Raw genomic sequence first — 15,995 nt, 5'->3', positions numbered from 1 at the left:
CTATAGGTACCCGCATGGTCCCACAGTATGCCAACATTTTCATGGCTGACTTAGAACAATGCTTCCTCAGCTCTCGTCCCCTAACGCCCCTACTCTACTTGCGCTACATTGATGATATCTTCATCATCTGGACCCATGGAAGAGAAGCCCTTGAGGAATTCCATCATGATTTCAACAATTTCCACCCCACCATCAACATCAGCCTGGTCCATTCCACACAAGAGATCCATTTCCTAGACACTACAGTATTAATAAACGACAGCCACATAAACACCACCCTATACCGGAAACCTACTGACCGCTATACTTACCTACATGCCTCCAGCTTTCATCCAAACCACACCACTCGATCCATTGTCTACAGCCAAGCTCTACGATACAATCACATTTGCTCCAACCCCTCAGACAGAGACAGAGACAAACACCTACAAGATTTCTATCAAGCGTTCTTACAACTACAATACCCACCTGCTGAAGTGAAAAAAACAGACTGACAGAGCCAGAAGAGTACCAAGAAGTCACCTACCACAAGAAGGCCCAACAACAAAAAGTAACAGAACGCCACTAGCCATCACCTTCAGCCCCCAACTAAAACCTCTCCAGCGCATCATCAAGGATCTACAACCTATCCTGAAGGACGATCCATCACTCCCACAGATCTTGGGAGACAAGCCAGTCCTTGATTACAGACAGCCCCCCAACCTGAAGCAAATATTCACCAGCAATCACACACCACACAACAAAAACACTAACCCAGGAACCTATCCTTGCAACAAAGCCCATTGCCAACTCTGTCCACATATCTATTCAGGTGATACCATCATAGGACCTAATCACATCAGCCACGCCATCAGGGGCTTGTTCACCTGCACATCTACCAATGTGATACATGCCATCATGTGCCAGCAATGCCCCTCTGCCATGTACATTGGCCAAACTGGACAGTCTCTATGTAAAAGAATAAATGGACACAAATCAGACGTTAAGATAATAACATTCAAAAACCAGTTGGAGAACACTTCAATCTCCTTGGCCACTCAATTACAGACCTAAAAGTTGCCATATTACAACAACAACAACAAAAACTTCAAAAACAGACTCCGAGAGATTGCTGAATTGGAATTAATTTTCAAATTGGACACCATTAAATTAGACTTGAATAAAGACTGGGAGTGAATGGGCCATTACACAAAGAAAAACTATTTCCCCATGCTTATTTCCTGCCCACCCCCACACACAGTTCCTCACATCTCCTTGTCAATTGCTGGAAATGGGCCACTTTCATTACCACTACAAACCGTTCTTTTTCTCTCCTGCTGATAATAGCTCACCTTAACTGATCACTCTCCTTATAGTGTGTATGGTAACACCCATTGTTTCATGTTCTCTCTCTCTCTCTCTCTCTGTATCTATCTTCCTACTGTATTTTCCACTGCATGCATCCGATGAAGTGGGCTGTAGCCCACGAAAGCTTATGCTCAAATAAATTTGTTAAATCTCTAAGGTGCCACAAGTACTCCTGTTCTTTTTGTGGATACAGACTAACACAGCTGCTACTCTGAAACCTGTCAGTATGCTGAGAAAGTGAAAGTGTGATCTTAAGAACTCCTCAATGTCAACTGTCCAAGGTGTCACTGTTCTATAACAGCAACTTCTATCAGGCCTGACAAATTCATTACACCCAACATACTGTTTTCATAGCATTTATCCAAAAAGGGTCATATGAGGTGCCTAATAGAAGCTTACAACAAATTGATCCTCAGTCCTTGTGTGATGTACATATGGGTGACATTTAAAAAGTTGTATGTATGTACTGACAATAGGCTTTTGAATGGGGGCGGGCAAACTTTTGGGCCTGAGGGCCACATCTGGGTATGGAAATTGTATGGTGGGCCAGGAATACTCACAAAATTGGGGGTTGGTGTGCAGGATGGTGTGAGGGCTCCGACTGGGGTGCAGGCTCTGGGGTGGGGGCAGAAATGAGGAGTTCAGGGTGCTGGAGGGGGCTCTGGGGTGCAGGAAGGTGGGACTGAGGGGTTCGAAGGGCAGAAGGGGGATCAGAGCTGGGGCAGGGGGTCGGGGCCCTGGTGGGGGTCAAGGGTGCAGGCTCCTTTGAGCAGGGGGTTGGACTAGATGACCTCCTGAGGTCCCTTCCAACCCTGAGATTCTATAAGATTCTCCTGGCGGCACTTGCCAATGCTTCCGGGAGCTGCTTGATGTATGTCCCCCATCCAGTTCCTACGTGGCGACATGGCCAGGCAGCTCTGTGCACTGCCCTGTCTTCAGGCACCATCCCTGCAGCTCCCATTGACTGCAGTTGCCATGGGGGCAGTGCTTGTGGCAGAGGCAGCATGCAGAGCCTCCTGGCTGCCCCTATGCATAGAAGCCAGAGAGGGGACAAAATGCTGCTGCTGCTGGAAGTCGTGCAGAGCCACGGCACACGTGGAACAGGTAAAACCACAGACCCCGCTCCCAGCAGGAGCTCGAGGGCCGGATTAAAACATCTGAAGGGCCAGATGCGGGCCCTAGGCTGTAGTTTTCCCACCCCTGCTTTAGAATCTGTGTCCCAGGAAGGGTTAAGCAAGCTGGTTTTGCCAAACCAAAGGGTGTGGCATCACCTGCCTCAGTTCATATATAAATTAAGCTTCGTAAAGTAAACACAAAGGAAGCCCCATTTATATTGGAAAGTCAACAGGAAAAATCAGGTAGACGGTGGGGGCAGGGAGGTGAAACAAACAGGAGCATGGGGGGGGGTGACACTTCAGAGCCAGCACCCCAGTAAAGAAACCACGGTGTCATCCTGACTCTGGGGACCAAAAAAAAACAGTCGACTTTGGGATGTAAGGACTGCCACCCTTCAGCCTGCATTGAGTGGGGTAACCAGACTCTGCTGTTATACTCATGAAAACAGGATCTCAACCAACCTTGGCTGAAATGCTGCAAGAAAGCGCTTAGGTGAAAAATTGCTTTAGACAAGGTTAGCCTATTAAAGTTAGGTTTTAGTCTAGTAGAAGCATTATATTTTTGTTTCATTTGTAACTTGTACTTATTACTCTTGCTCACCATCTCCTAAGTCTTTACCTTAGTTAACAAACTTACACTTGTTTTCACTATGAATAGATTACAGTGCTGTGATATTGGAGCGTACATTCAGCTGACTCAAGCTGGTGTGCATATACTTTTGCCCTGGGAGTAGCAAACCAGGCAATTACCGTAGGTGTCCAGTGACAGGGGCTGGACACTACAGGGGGATACTTCTGAGGAGTACAGGGACTGGGGTACCTGAAAGGCGTAAGTAAGGGCTGGTAAAGGCCAGAGGAGAGTGCTTGAGTGGCTGGCAGCGTCACAAAGTGGATATCCAATGAAAGACTTGCTCTCGCTGGAGGCAGGAAGGTACATGGTCACTCGTAGTGTTGGACACCGCAAGAAAGTGTCATCACATAAGGTTATAGTGAAGTTAAGATGTATGGCTACCATTGTACACTATTTTGTGAATACGTTTCTTCCCTCACTAAACTGATTCTGACGTTGTCAACAAGTCAGCCAGAGAAAGGATACCAAAGCCTGAAGAGGGCTCCTGCACCCTCAAAGCTACACGTAATTCAGCAACACAAGAAATGGTGAAGAAGCATTTCCGTTGGGAAAAAAACAAAAACAAAAAAACCTCTGCTTGGAAGTATATCCCTGCAAGGTCCTTTCAAGAAAATCAGATTGAATCGAATGCTCTACCCACCACTGAGAAGGCATCAATAGATCTTTAACACACTCAGAAAGAGATTATTAAGAACAGCAAGGCTTCATGCATTTTCAAAATTCATTTTGTAAGAGGACAATAATTTGCCTCACTAATCAATAAAGATATGATCAAATAGATTTTAAAAGAGAAAAACCTTCAAGTATGAGCCCAGGGAGATATAACCCATGCTATATCCACAACTATCAAGGAATTCCATTGTAACACAAAGCAGGCCTATTAAAAGCAGTGGGTGGTTTCAAGTAATTGACATGTAAGTTTCTGGGATGGTTTCAAAAAGGTATTATATACCTTTTGAAATGTTATATTAGCATTTACAACCTGTCAGAAAATAATTTCATTCATATCTTAAACTACAGGCAAAATGTGTACACATTTGCCTGTATGTGTTATTGTCCAAATACAGATGGGCCTGTAACTAAAATTGTGGCATTGTTAAAACCATCACATTACTATTTTATAGACTGCATTTGGTAATGAATTGGTAAAATGGCTTCTCTCCTGAAAGGAAACTTTTTTTTTTTCTGAATAGTTTCACCAACACTGCAAAATACAAGTTCAGAGTTTATTTATCTCCAACTCCAGCAATCTTCCAATTTAAAATGCCAACATCACAATCTTTTACCAAGAAGAGTCAACCCAAAGTACTGATAAATTAGACGTTAATAATTTTTACAGCTTTAAAACAAAACAAAATAAAAAAGAACTGTGCATTTTTTTTCTGTTTTTATGTTCCAGCTTCTCCAGACCACCTTCTCTCTAGACAGAACAGCAGATTATTATTGTACTCAAGCCTTTCTATTATTAGGATGAAAGACCATCAAATTCCATAGCATGTTCACCAAGGAATGTTGCCACATGGCTGGCAATTATGTGGTCGCCACAAGCACTGTGGTAATGATAACATTGCCACTGAGGGACATAAACTGATTATCCAGACAGACAACATTAAGGACCTACCTCAAGATTGATATGGGTGGCATTCAATCTGCCAGGGTGCTATGTCTTTTTGGATTTTCCATGATGAGGATGGAGCAGTCTCCCTTGTTCTTTCACACTGCCTCAATGAATTTTGTTGGGCCCTGCAGTAGTCTTAAGGCCACTACACAGAATGTTAGTTTGACAAAACTGGTTCAGAAACCAGTATATTGCTTTGGTTGATAACTATTTTTACTATAAAGAGCATAGTGGTTGTTCTGTTCTTTTTAAACTCCATTTCAATATTTAGAACTCTGGTTTCAAACATCAGGCTATTTTGTACTGAATTGGTAGGATTCTTGTGCAATGCAAATGTCAATATCCAGTTTCCTTTCCCAGGCAGTTAACCATAACGGATCTACACTAAATTAACTTTCCTAATTTAACAGTACATCCATAAAATGGAGAATATATTTTGGGGAAGAGCCAGGGCAGAGAGTTTAAGACACAAATGTTCCTGGGGTCTAATTTATTTCAAAGTAAATTCTGGTAAACCTTTCAACGATTTATTCACTAAAGATACAAAGCTTAAGACAAAAGTCCTTTATTGACATTTTTCAGACACAACTTCAGTGATAAAGGTTCCCTTATTTCAGACAAGTGTCAACCAGACACTCAACATACCTAGTATATTAGAATACAGATATTTTGGACACAGCACTTTTGACATTCAGGTTCCTTCCTGATGACAGATCAGTCCGCTGGCATTACATAGAATATAATTACCTATAAAGCTACATCTGCTGGTAAACTTTAGATATAAAACTGTCTCTTAAATCACAAGTTCTTACCCAACTTCTTTCCCAAACCCCATATATCCTTGTATTAAAAATTGACATCCAACAAATAAGTTCAAATTGATTTGATTAATATTTGTACTGCAGTAACTCCAGATGCTACTATTAGGATGTAAACAATAAACTAACAATCAGGACTGTAAACTAAAGCGTTTATGGCTTCCAAATTATACTTACTGGAGGCAGGCAGGGACACAATTGCTAGGGCAAACTGGACTTTTGTTAGTATGCATTTAAAATGAAACCCAGAGAAAGCAAGATAGAAGAGGAAAGTACGTTTAGAAACAACGCAATTGATATGCACACTGATATAATGACAAAGCAAGGTGCTTACCATCTTACATAGCCCCGCCTCCCCCCAAAAACAAACAAACAAACAAACAAAAGGATCAACCACAGAAAAACTTGGAGGGGAAAACAGGAATTTATTTATGTAGTACCCTTTATGTCTGAAGTTACTAGAACAATCTATCCTCTCTGTATAGTAACCTTCTTATACTATTTAGAATATTTAAAATAAGCCACCCTCTCAGTTTATAGAGCTCCTCTCACTCAACATTTAAAATATTCCTTTAAATTTACACAGACATCAATTATGCGCAACATTTCTTTGCATACAGCTTGGTCAGCATAAAGATCTTTGGCATGTTAATGGGTTTTTAGGGATTTCTTGACTGTCTTTTCCTGATTTGTCCGACAATAAGCCAGTCACTCCGTTTTTGTCTGTCTTCACTGTAAATTGACGTTTCACATCATACTCATCTATAAAGAATGCATTTCTCTATTAATAGTAACTACTCCATCTGACATAGCTTTGCTAAGAACTAAATTAAGTGACAAAAAGTAGGCTTGCTTACTTAAGTCTTCTGAATAAGCTTGCAAAATATATAGGTCTCCACTCAGAGTGGTCCAATGGATATGACACTGGACAGGCAATCAGACGACCTGCATTTTATTCTTGGCTTTGCCACAGTTGTACTGCTTAACCTTGGCAAGCCATTTGAACTCTGTGATTCAGTTTCCCCATCTATAAAACAGGAATACCACCAATCCCCTGGGGTTCTTATAAAGAGCTTTGAGATTTATGGTTGAAAACCACCTAAGAGCTCATCATTTTAACATTTATATTTTCTAAACTCTATGCAAACACAACAAAACCTCACAATACTCTGTGAAGTAGATACTAGTTTACTGTTCAAATTCAACACGTAATAGCTTTCAATATGCAACTTTAGCTTGTTTATATAGGGACTATGTTGCTGTAGGAGAACAGTTTTAAAAAACTAAGCATCTGTAAACTATTTTAATAATATAGTTTAGCCTCCTGCTTTCTTCTTAAAATTTAAATATTCTTCTGAACAACCACAAAAGATAACAGTATGTTATGAACTTCAATGTTTATATATAGTTAGAATTCCAGGGTGGAGGCTGTCCTTGAGACTTGAAAGGCTCAGCAGCAGATTTAAATAAAAATGTTATCTTATGCCTCATGTTTAAAGCTACGATTTAGTCATGGAGGTCATGGATTCTGTGACTTTACCAGACATCAGTAATTTCTTCGGCTTCAGTGATCAGGGGCTGAAGCAAGAGCTGGAAGAGGGACTGTGTGCCCCTGCCCTGCAACTGGGGCCAGAACCAGGACCCTGCAGCCCCTATCCTGCGTCTTCCACCGGGGGCAGCAGCTGAGGCCACAGCAGAGGCCGTGTGCCCCTCTCGCAGTTTTCCAGGGCTATGTGCCTCTCCCCCAGACAGGGCTTGGTGGGAGCTGCAGCTGGGCTGCGCACCCCTATCCAGCAGCTGCGGCCAGATTCGGATCAAGGACTGTGCGGCCCCCAGGGCTGTGCCCCCCACTGTGGCCACTGGAGCCGGGACTGTGCCCCCTGCCATGGCAGGGGGCTCAGCCTGTCAGTCTCCCTCCCTCCCCCACCATGGCACTCCATTCCTCCCCCATACCTAGCTTTGCCCTTGGTTATTTTTAGTGAAGTCACGGACAGGTCACAGGCTCCTGTGAATTTTTGTTTATTGCCCATAACCTGTCCGTGACTTTTACTAAAAATAACAGTGACAAGATCTTAACCTTAATCATATTTAAAGGAAAAAACAGTACTTGCCCTCTTCAGTCAAAAAAATGGCCTTCCATGAATTTTTTATTTATTTATTTATTTATTTTTTAAACACAGCAAAAAAGTTGTACACCAATACTGAAATCATAACCTAGTGATCCCACAAAGTGGGATTCTGGCCAGAAAAAATGACAATTAACTTGGATGAAAGTTTGCATAAAATATAAGTTGGTGAGCAACACAGAAAAGGGGTGCATAGTACTAGGCCAAGGGGCCGGGAAGTAGGCTTACTGGCAGCACTCCTGAAATATATACAGCGCTCTTTTGAACCCAAATTTGTACAAACTTATTAATAAGTCAACTTTACAGTGAGAATTAATCAGAATCATAGGACTCGACCAGGAAGAGACCTCGAGAGGTCATCTAGTCCAGACCCCCAAATTTTTCAATCTTCCCTCTTCTTCTTGGTTAGGTGGTCTATAGTAGACCCTCTATCATGACACCACCCTTATTTATTTAGTTTTACCCCTTTTATCCTTACACAGAGAGACTTTCAACAAGTTTGTCTTCTATTTCCATTTCAACTTATGTCCAAGCGTATATTTTTAGTGTATATTTTAAATATATAACGCAACACTTCCTCCCTTTTTTCCCTGCCTGTCTTCATGAACAAACTTTACCGTTCTATACCAATATTCCAGTGGTGTGTTATCCCACCAAGTCTCTGTGATGCAAACTATGTCATAGTTGTGTTTAACAATTTGCATTTCAAGTTCTTCCTGCTTAATCCCCATACTTCTCGCATTAGAATACGGACATCTAAAATACTGATTTAATATTATATTTGAAATCCAGAAACACTTTTTTTAGACTAAAAGAGGAAACACTGTCTGGAAATTAAGATTTTCTTTTATGGCTTCAAATTCACTATTACATATATATCAACTCTAATGGACTTGCAGTGAATAAAAAGAGAGGGTATATACAACAAACTCTGGCTCTAAGAGACTGTTTGTCCAACATCATCTCAGGCCCTGGCATCATGTCTCTTATGTCCTTCATACATTTTCCTCCCACAAGATTTCACATGCTTGCTAACAAGGATTTAAGTAACTGAGTATACCAAAGATGCAGCTAATATTTTTTACTGACTTTGTTTATACTGGGAAAGTGACCAAATCACTATGAAAGCCATGTTTTGTATACAGCAGGATATTTCTTGTAAGGTTTTCTTCAACCCTTCTATTTCTTCCCCTTTGTCCTCTGTCAACTGGACAAACTTGAGAGAGAACTCAGGATTTTAGGTTCAGAGCACCAAGGGATTGTGCCTTTACCTATGAGTATTGACAGAGTCTGCCAGATTTTCCAGTTAGATCTCAATTATTCTGATTACTGACATTGTTTTTGGTCCTCTGCCTTTATCAAATTGAATTTCTTGGTGCTTTCCCACAATCATGATCCAATATTACTCACTGACTCCTTTTTCTTGTGAGCAAAGAAGCAGAGTATTACTGCATGTCCTCACATACTTAAGCAGGGGACATAGATGCTTCAACAGTAAATCTCACCTATCCAAGAGTTTTGAGCAGCATGCAATGATATACTCTTTGCCATTAGCACATATCTCAGACTATTCCCAATGCCCTGCATATGGACCACAAAGCCAACTTCATAGGTTTTGAAAAGACATTTCTTCATTACTGGGAATTGCAGTTTTATAAAGGCAACTTTAGTTAATTATTTTTATCATCTTTCAAAGCTAAATGTTGTGTTTCAGTAAAACTGAAAGGCTTTCGAAAGAGCTTAAAAATTCTAAGTCTGGTCATTAAGACTTCCTCCCTCTCCATGGTTCAAATACACTTACAAAGTGTTCTCATTACTAGATTTAAATTTTAGGGTAGCCAATTGGGAATAAACTCCCAAATGGACCTGAGTCACATTCTCTCCTTTAACTTCCTAAACTTAATGTCCCTTTATAACCCCATCCTCCATTGGCCTAAGTTTGATAATTACAGCAATTACAGCCAAACTTCCAAAAACAGACAGCGGTTCTTTAACGTTGCTTTATAGCTTTTCAAGGCAGCGAACACTGACTAGCAGATCTTAATCCTTTTTTTAGTTGCCCTAAATTTCTTACAAACCCTCCTTAGGCTAAAATTTTCCATCCCCGGTCTCAGCACAAATGTTGTTTTTTCTTTTTCTACTAAGTTGGAGCTGAATCCATTCAGACATTTTTGAGTTACTCAAGCATGAAGACAAAATTTGCACTCATGAAAGCTCCCAGGGCTTAAGCTAGAATTTTCAGACTTAGGTTGTTCCCTCACAAAGGAAAGGAAAACAATTAGTTTGAAGAAAATTCTTAGCATGTCAACATAGAATTTTATGCACATGCAGCTCAGAATCCTGGGTACACACAGAATTACTTTAAGCTTTACGTTATCTTAAGGGATACGATACCCGTAGATATTTTTAAATCATATATGAAGTTACTATTATTGCAATATTAAGGCTGAGCAAGCAGGCATGCGAAGACCAGAAAATTCAGAAACTTAGCCATTCCACATAGTTCTGCTGACGTTTTAACTACGTTATTTCTATTCCAGAAGCACATTAGTACCATCCACACATGGGAAAGATTAAGTACTTGCCCTAAAGTTAAATGTAAACCTTTCATATTACTGTTTATACTTAGCCATGGGGAAAAAAAATCAATGTTATTCTGGATGCAAATAAATCTCAAATGCTGCTTTGAGATTTATTTGGAACACTTATCTGGATTTCAAGCTTTTAAAAAAATATTCAAGATTTTGTTATAACATTTGATTAAAATATCTATTGCCAGTTGTGCTGCAAGACAATGAATTAATAACTATGTAAAGAAAAGCTTCAACAGGTTAGTTCATAAGTTCTTATTGTACATGTAAAAAGAGTAATGAAGTCAGCTCAGCTAAAGTAAGCAACGTTTCAAGATCACAGAAATTAGGAAGCTGACAAACAACAGCATGCAAAAGCACTGTGCAGTATTATCAGTTTAAATAAAAGGACATTACCTGAAATAGTCATTTTTTTCAGTTTGCAGCAGATAAAATTATTTCATATAAAAAATACTGCTTGTGGACATTCAGAAATTATGTCATCATTACTACACCTTAGTGCAACTTACCACAATCAGTGGGGGTGTGGGAGAAGTGGGGGTGTGAAGGGTATTTCCAGTCTGCTAATGGTATGTCATCAGTAGCTACATTATGGTATTCTTCAACCATGTAGCTACTGATGACAGTAAAGTAACACACAGCAGATACTACTGAACTTTGAGAGCTTGTCTACATAGAGCAGCAAGGTGCACTACGGGAGATGTGATTTCTAAAGCTCATTGACATGTTGCACAATCACTGGTCTTTGCAGGCCCTGGCAGTGAACACTACAGGTCTGCTAGTGCACTTTAATGCAGTACTGTATGTTAAAATGCTCAAGGAAGTGTTTGTGTAGACCCTGATGTTGTGTACTCATGAATCAAAGTGCAATACATCAGTGTGCTTTAGAAATCATCCCCATCCCCCGAGTGCTTTATCCCACCATGTAGATAAGCCTTAAGGGGGGGAAAAAATCATTGTCTTGAAAACAGCAAAAATTTTCTTACAGAAACTGTTTTAAATCCTTTTTAAAAGGCCGGGGGGGGGGGGAGCAAATTCATATCCACATGTGTGTGTCTGTCTGCCTAAATACAAGCGTATATAAAACTTACATTTCTTTATGTTTGTCCTCTGCCAAGATTTGGTCATTTGGCTTCAGCCCATACCTTAATGGGGGGTGGGGAGGGAGGGAAAAAAAACAAACAAAAACCAAGAAAAAAAAGTTACTTTAGTTCTTAAACAGAAAATTCATTTTCAGTTTACATTTGAAAAGTAGACAATCTTACAATATTTGTCTACTGAAAGGCATGTCATGTATTTTAAATCAGAGAGCAATACCTGTTAAAATGAATAGCATTTTAGAGTTAACACAATTAACATCACAAAGTCTTTATCTTGCATGACAAGAAATAACTGCTAACAAAATAATTCCCACAGGTATTGTGAAGTAGAGAAACTCAAACTGTATAGAAGTTTTGAGATCCCAGAGCAATTAAAAGCTTCAGGAGGGAGGGAGAGGCAGGTGTGAAGAAAAAGTACTAGCATGTAAATTTGGGCTGATTTAAGTGTTACATTACTTGATGCTTTTCTGGGGAAGGAAAGCTCCAGCTGATCTGCATACATCATGACCATAAAACCCTGAAATTCTTCATGCTAAAATATGCAGTATGTATTTATATCCAGGATTCCACAGCACTTTGTTTCATTCTTAAATCCACAGAACTAGAGAGGACCATTACATTGTCTAGTATGATCTCCTTTATCTCAGAGGCCATTACATTTCACCCACTTACCTTTGTATTGAACCCAATCTTACTATTAAACTAAACAGATTGAGCTCTCGTCTGTTGCCCTAAAGCATTTTCTCCAGACCTCGAATCATCTGTGGCACTTTTCTACACCAACATCCTTTTTTAAGATGTGACACCAGAACTGGACACAGTATTGTAGTATCAGTCTTACCAATGCCAGATACAGAGGTAAAAATCACAGTCCTATTCTTATACCCTCCTTTATACATTCAAGGATTCAACTGGGCCTTTTTGCTACAGCACTGGGAGCTCATGTTTAGTTCTTTATCAATTATATCCCCTAAATCTTCTTCAGAGTCACTAATTTCCAGGAGATAGCACCTTCACTCTGTAGCAATGGCCTACATTCCTTATTCCTAGATTAACAGCTTTCCTTTTGGCTGTATTACAACGTATTTCATCTGAATGGGCCCAGTTTACCAACCAATACAGATCACCTCTGTATGGCTGCCGCCATCCTCACCATTTTTTACCACTCTGCCAATCTTCATGCCATGTACCAATCTTATCAGCAGTGACTTTGATGTGGAAATAAATGTAGTCAAAATGTTGACTAGCATCAAGCCTAGCACTGACCCCTGTGGAACTCCACTAGCAACCAGGGCCGGCTCTAGGCACCAGCCCAGCAAGCAGGTGCTTGGGGTGGGGCCAACGGAGAGGGGCGGCACGTCCGGCTCGTCGGCGGCAATTAGGCAGCGGGTCCCTCGCTCCCTCTCAGAGCGAAGGACCAGCCGCCAAATTGCCACCGAAGACTGAAGCGGTGGTGGTAGTGCTGCAGATTGCAATCGCAGCTTTTTTTTTTTTTTTCCTTCTCCTTTTTTCTTTTTGCTGCTTGGGGCAGCAAAAACCCTGGAGCCGGCCCTGCTAGCAACAGCCCCTTTTGATGATGATTCCCCATTAGCAACTACTTTTTGAGACCCATTAGCCAGTTTTAAATCCATTTAACATGTATTTTATTGATACTGTACAGTGATTTTTTAAAATTAGACTATCATGCAGTACTAACTTAAAATGCCTTACAAATATCTAATTTGCACCTATGCACCTTTTTCAACCAAACTTGTAACATCAAAGAATGAAATCAGGTTTGTTTGACAAGACCTATTTTCCATGTTGACTACCATTAATTATATTCCTATCCTCAATATTTTACCTATTTGTGCAATACATTCCATATACTGGGATCACCTCATCTGAAATGTAACCCTGTCAGAGGTATAATGAAATAGCCATGCTTCACCAATAGCTCCACATAACTTTTCAGACAAGATGTGAAAAAGTAACTTATTCACTTAATACTACAAGAGGAATTCAGTTTGTGTAAGTATGGGCAGTAAACAGAATTTGTCTAGGACACAGGAACTAAACTATCAGGAAATATATCATGGGATCTTTAATGACTGTAGGAGGGACATGACTAGTCTGGCTGTGGGCCTTCCCACTACCACAGTTTCCTTTCCATCATGCAAACAAAACATCCCATCTGGTGTTTTCACAATCCTGCTCCCCTTTTAGGTGTAATTTATGACCATTAAATATATATCAAAATCCCTGGGCTCAGTTTATCCTTTCAATTTATAAATGGGCTTTAGCCACCTCTCTAGGCTCAGAAGTCTTTCCATTCTTCTATCAGGTTTTCCCCTTCCTTATAGGTCTCCCTCCAGGCTCACAGTCCTTCACATCCCTTTTAGGATATGTCTACACAGGGCAACAATGTGCACTACAGAGGTGAGATTTCATAAGTGCATTTACTAACTGGTCTGTGTAGACCCTGCTGGTGTGACATTAGAAGTTCCTTAGTACACTTTAAAGGTAGCACTGTTTCAAACAGCACTACATTAAAGTGCATCAGCTGGGTCTACATGGATCAATTAACATGCAACACTTTAGAAATCATTCCCATTCTGCACATTACCCCACCATGAAGACATGCCCTCAGAATTGGGCTTTTCACCCCATACGTGTCTGCTCCTTAGATGTCTATCTCCCCAAGGCTTTTCGCCTGTGAGTTTCACCTACACTCCTCCCTGCAAGCTCCCTCTTCAAATTCTCCAAACTAACTCAGGCCGCCCTTACTTTCCCCAGAAGGGCTGTGCTGAGTCACAGGCTTCCATTATGTAACCCGTGGACTCATTCTCCACACCTAGGAAAGCAGGCTACATCTAGCAAAGGTAAGGATGAGCTTCCACCCTTTTAAAAAGACTATCAATAGGGCTATCGATCGTAGTTAATGTATGCGATTAACGCAAAACAAATTAAGTGGATTAAAAAAATAGTTGTGATTAATCACAGTTTCAGACATACTGTTAATAGAATACCAATTTAAATTTATTAAACATTTAGATGTTTTTCTACATTTTCAAATATACTGAATTAAATTACAACAGAATACAAAGTATACAGTGATCACTTTATATTATTTTTTTATTACAAATATTTGCACTATAAAAAGATAAACAAAAGAAATTGTATTTTTAATTCACCTCATACAAATACTATAGTGCAATCTCTATCATCAGAGTGCAATTTAAAGTCAGGTTTTTTTGTTACATAACTGTGGTCAAAAATGAAATAATGTGTAACTTTAGAGCCTGCAAGCCGCTCAGTCCTACTTCTTGTTCAGCCAATTGCTAAGACAAACAAGTCTGTTTACATTTACAAGGAGATAATGCTGCCCCGTTTTTATTAACAATGTCACCTGGAAGTAAGAACAGGTGTTTGCATGGCACTGTTGTAGCCAGCGCTGCAAGGCATTTACATGCCATTTATGTAAACGTTTGAATGCCCCTTCATGCGTCAACTTGTAGGCTCATCGGTTGTAAGCCTCAATGGAAAAATAGCACCACAAGCACCATTTAGACCTTGACAAAATAGAGGTGTTGATAGAGTACCAACTCTGACAACTGCAATGTCTAGTACATGCAATATGTTGTACTGTTGGCTATATTTCATGCTACAACCAAATTTTGGACTGCTGGCCCCAATCAATGATGGTGGTACATTAAGGTACAGTTGATCATTTCAAACAGTAACTATATGTTAATCTGGGATAGTAGAACAGAGTTACTTTGATAGCCTGCATCACTGAGCAGGGCTAGCAGTCCGCAATAGGGTTCCAGCAACAAAATATGGACATGTACAAGATTCTAGCATGAACAGGAAAACAAATGATGGATTCACCTTCTATCATGTGTGTTTATAATTTTGCTAACTATTTTGACAGGCATTCCACCCACTATAAAAATGAGCATATGAAAATAGGCCAACAATCAAGTGTTCCATTTCCTATAGAGGCCAATTGCTCCCAATTAGCAATACTTAACGTGGTGAGAAAAAAGTGTCTTAACTGTACCCTCTTCTCTCAGGTTGCTTTCCTGCTCTAGAAGAAGAGAATAGCTCTCTTCATCTTAGCCCAGCTGAAAAAAAACTCCTTCTAACAAAGCCAGTTAGAAAACCTTGTCTGTTTGCCTTCGGGGTATCTCTCCCTCCTAACCTGCAGTCCTGCTTTAGGAGAAGAGAATAGCAATGGCTCTCTGGTTCAGAAAAATTCCTCACTGCTGCCCACCATGTCATAGGTCTCACCCCCACTTGGAGCTGTTGGGTTCCAAAATGGGGACCTGCATTGGTTTCCCTCTAAACTAAAAATCCTAGTTTAGATCTGGTAAAAGCTGCCACCACCCAATCAGGTACGTGGATTGGGACACAGTCCTTCCCAAAAATCCTTGGGGATCCCAAGAGCCCCAAATCTATGGAGTTCTTACACCCAGGAGAAATAAACCATTCCCCCCTGCTTCCTCCCCCCTCCCTTTTCCTAGGAGAGATACCGGGATCTAACTACAGAGGGATGCCTCCCCCTCCCCTTTCTCTGAGAATCCACCCAAAGAAAGATTAACCAAGTCCTTTACAGAAAAGATTTATTAAAGAATAAAAAGAAAGTAACTTGTCTCTGTAACCCAAGA

The 15,995-nt window shown here is 40.4% G+C and overlaps 1 protein-coding gene across 7 annotated transcripts in view; it reads right to left on the bottom strand.

Annotated features, from left to right (window-relative positions):
- ADK (adenosine kinase) overlaps positions 1 to 15,995 on the bottom strand; it is a 566,325-nt gene that overhangs the window by 477,676 nt on the left and 72,654 nt on the right. For all 7 annotated transcript variants that reach the window (XM_045025033.1, XM_045025027.1, XM_045025030.1 and 4 more), the window contains one exon: positions 11,338 to 11,391. In XM_045025033.1, the coding sequence (XP_044880968.1) occupies positions 11,338 to 11,391 (54 nt within the window). The remainder of the gene's footprint in view (positions 1 to 11,337; positions 11,392 to 15,995) is intronic.

Source organism: Mauremys mutica, chromosome 7 (assembly GCF_020497125.1).
Source record: "Mauremys mutica isolate MM-2020 ecotype Southern chromosome 7, ASM2049712v1, whole genome shotgun sequence".
In the NCBI taxonomy this organism is placed as follows: Eukaryota; Metazoa; Chordata; order Testudines; family Geoemydidae; genus Mauremys; species Mauremys mutica.
Note: the sequence above shows the minus strand (reverse complement) of the source record. Positions and strands in the feature narration are given on the sequence as shown.